Below are 3,539 nucleotides of genomic sequence, written 5' to 3'. Positions count from 1 at the left end.
GGCGGCTCTTAGAAGAGCCTTTGGGGTGATGGCGGAGCAGATCTCACTTGGCGCTGGTGTACTTGGTGACGGCCTTGGTGCCCTCGGACACGGCGTGCTTGGCCAGCTCTCCGGGCAGCAGCAGGCGCACGGCGGTCTGGATCTCCCGGGAGGTGATGGTGGAGCGCTTGTTGTAGTGAGCCAGGCGGGAGGCTTCCCCTGCGATGCGCTCGAAGATGTCATTGACGAAGGAGTTCATGATGCCCATGGCCTTGGAGGAGATGCCGGTGTCGGGGTGGACCTGCTTCAGCACCTTGTACACGTAGATGGCGTAGCTCTCCTTCCTGCTCTTCCTCCGCTTCTTGCCGTCCTTCTTCTGAGGCTTGGTCACGGCTTTCTTGGAGCCCTTCTTGGGAGCTGGAGCAGACTTGGGATCAGCCATAACAAAAGTAAAGCAGCCTCCTCCGTCTCAAAGCAGAATAATAACGATCTTGCTCCTCCCAGAGCGGAGGTATTTATAGCCCGGCCATGCAAATGAGCACTGCTGCGAGATCGCCGTGCTATTGGGTGACAAAGTCATGTGACCAACGGAACCGTCACTCGCTCCGCCCACTGCTGCTCATTGGTGGCTCCACAAGTCTTTATACAGCACTATATGGGGGATGCAGTGCAGCTTTATATACCGCCGTGTACCCCCATATAGTGCTGTATACATCTAAATAGCACAGTGAAGCTCCATATACTGCAGCGTACCCTCTTATTGTGCTGTATGCCTCCTATCTATCATGCAAAACCCCCCACGCACAGCTGTAAACCTTCCATATAGAAATAGACACCTCCAGGTAGTAATGTAGCCTTCAAAGTAGTTCTCCGGATGCCATATAGCGCTATTTGCGGCCATTTAATGCTCATACCCAATACTAGAGTTGAGCGAAACAGGTCGAAAAATTTCAAAAGTCGCCGACTTTTGGCAAAGTCGGGTTTCATGAAACGAAACCCGACCCTAGGATGAGGTCGGCCACGAGGTCGGCGACTTACGTGCCAAAGTCGCGTTTCAAAAGTTTGTTTTGCGCTCCTTTTCAGCCAATCAGGATCCACGGACACTGTGGGCAACGTGATGACATAGGCACGGGTCACCACCATCTTTCAGAAGGGCATGCAAGTGATTGGCTTGCTTTGGTGGGCGTCACAGGGGTTATAAAAGGGCGTGCACGCCAACCGCCATCTTACTTCTGCCGATCTTAGCATAGGGAGAGGTTGCTGCTGCTGATTCTGTAGGGAGAGCGTTAGGCAGGGAAGAAGAAAAAAAAACTGATTCTGCTGCTATCGATTTTGCCTGTACAACACACCAGTCACTGTGTGCGCGGTGCAAGGGGAGGCTATATTTTGGTGGATCAGGGGTGTTGGTTGTTACGCTGCCTTCTAAGGCTTCCTGACGGCTGCATTGCTGTTTACCCACTGCTCTGCAAACTGCTTTTTTAAAAGCAATCCCAATTTTTTTTTTTTTGTCCTGCTGAGGTACTGAGCGTGCATTTTTTCACACCATACAGCGGTGCACACTCCTCACACAGTACCGTGTAACGGCTGTTATCACAGCCACAGTGAAGCCATCTGTGTGTCACTCTGTGAGAATAAGTCGAGGACATGTTCCGTTCTTTCAGACCTGCACCTACTAGTTTTGTCTAGCTTTCAAACAGTTAAATATATTTGCTGTTTGATTACATTCAAAACTATAGAGAGACAGCGTGTGTCAGTCCGTATACTTAAAAAACACGGAGCTTGACAATTTTACGTACACCGGACAGCCGTGTACGTGCACGCTCCTCTCAGTACCGTGTAACGGCTTTTATCACGGCCACAGTGAAGCTATCTGTGTGTCACTGTGGAAGGATAAGTGGAGTACTTGTTCCGTTCTTACAGACCTACACTCTAGATTCCTATTCTGCCCAATTCTATATACACCTTGTAGTTTGTGATGCACTAGCCAATTTCTGCCTGTGACATAGCGCTCTGATATTCAGTGGGCCTCACACAATCCATAAGTGTCCAGTGTCCACAAGTGTGTGCAGAAATTCAAAATCTCCCTTATCCTGTAGTCACTTTTTTCACACCTGTGCCATCAAGCCTGTGACATAGCGCTCTGATATTCAGTGGGCCTCACACAATCCATAAGTGTCCAGTGTCCACAAGTGTGTGCAGAAATTCAAAATCTCCGTGATCCTGTAGTCTCTTTTTTCACACCTGTGCCATCGAGCCTGTGACATAGCGCTCTGATATTCAGTGGGCCTCACACAGTCCATAAGTGTCCAGTGTCCACAAGTGTGTGCAGAAATTCAAAATCTCCGTGATCCTGTACTCACTTTTTTCACACCTGTGCCATCGAGCCTGTGACATAGCGCTCTGATATTCAGTGGGCCTCACACAATCCATAAGTGTCCAGTGTCCCCAAGTGTGTGCAGAAATTCAAAATCTCCCTTATCCAGTACTCACTTTTTTCACACCTGTGCCATCGAGCCTGTGACATAGCGCTCTGATATTCAGTGGGCCTCACACAATCCATAAGTGTCCAGTGTCCACAAGTGTGTGCAGAAATTCAAAATCTCCCTTATCCTGTAGTCACTTTTTTCACACCTGTGCCATCAAGCCTGTGACATAGCGCTCTGATATTCAGTGGGCCTCACACAATCCATAAGTGTCCAGTGTCCACAAGTGTGTGCAGAAATTCAAAATCTCCCCTGTCCTATAGACACCTTGTACCTTGTTTTACATTACTATATAGTTTGTTGGATTTTGTCTACATTTCTACCAAAAATGAGGAAGGCTGGTGGAAGAGGCCGAGGAATTGGGCGGGGGTTGGCAGCTGGTAATGATGGTGTTGGTGGTGGATCTGATGGTAGTGGCAAGAGCAAAATAGGACCGAATGCAGGAGGTGTTGAGCCTGCGTCATCGTCTGGCTCCACAAGGCCTCGAAGGCTTACTTTTCTAGGAGTTGGCAAACCGCTTTTAAAGCCAGAGCTGCAGGAAAAAGTTTTGGCTTACATTGCTGACTCAGCCTCCAGCTCTATCGCCTCCTCTTCTGAAGTTGTAAAAAGTAAAAGCACTGAGTCGTCATTGGAGGCTCATGTTCATGAACCACACCTTTCCTTGTGTCCTTCACCCCAACCAAGATTGAAGGATGACGCAGGCCATACTACTGATTACTCCATGGAGCTGTTTTCACATACCACGCCTGGATTATCAAGTGAAATGGTGAATTACCCAGGCCAAGATGAATCTGACATGGAGTGCACTGATGCACAGCCACTGATAGATGATTCTGCTGGTACATTCACTCAGAGCACTACATTGTCCTCGCAGTGTACAGAGCCAGATTCTGACCCTGATGAGACTCAGGTGCCCCTTCCCGCACACTATACCACCATACACGGTGACACAGGGGAAGGTGCACATGACATTGAAGAGGAGGTGATGGATGACCCAGTTGTTGACCCAGATTGGCATCCATTGGGGGAAGAGGGTGCTGCTTCCAATAGCTCAGATGAGGAGCATCCACAGCAGAC

The 3,539-nt window shown here is 49.2% G+C and overlaps 1 protein-coding gene across 1 annotated transcript; it reads right to left on the bottom strand.

Annotated features, from left to right (window-relative positions):
- Window positions 1-459, bottom strand: LOC141091653 (histone H2B 1.1-like). Its single transcript, XM_073577334.1, has one exon. It carries the CDS (start codon window positions 419-421, stop codon window positions 44-46), a length of 378 nt encoding a protein of 125 aa, XP_073433435.1. The 5' UTR covers window positions 422-459; the 3' UTR covers window positions 1-43.
- Window positions 460-3,539: the final 3,080 nt, after the last annotated feature.

This window comes from Dendrobates tinctorius, unplaced genomic scaffold (assembly GCF_039654945.1).
Source record: "Dendrobates tinctorius isolate UK_male_01 unplaced genomic scaffold, ASM3965494v1 ptg000055l, whole genome shotgun sequence".
In the NCBI taxonomy this organism is placed as follows: domain Eukaryota; kingdom Metazoa; phylum Chordata; class Amphibia; order Anura; family Dendrobatidae; genus Dendrobates; species Dendrobates tinctorius.
The sequence above is the reverse complement of the archived record's forward strand: the minus strand, read 5'-3'. Positions and strand labels throughout refer to the sequence as shown.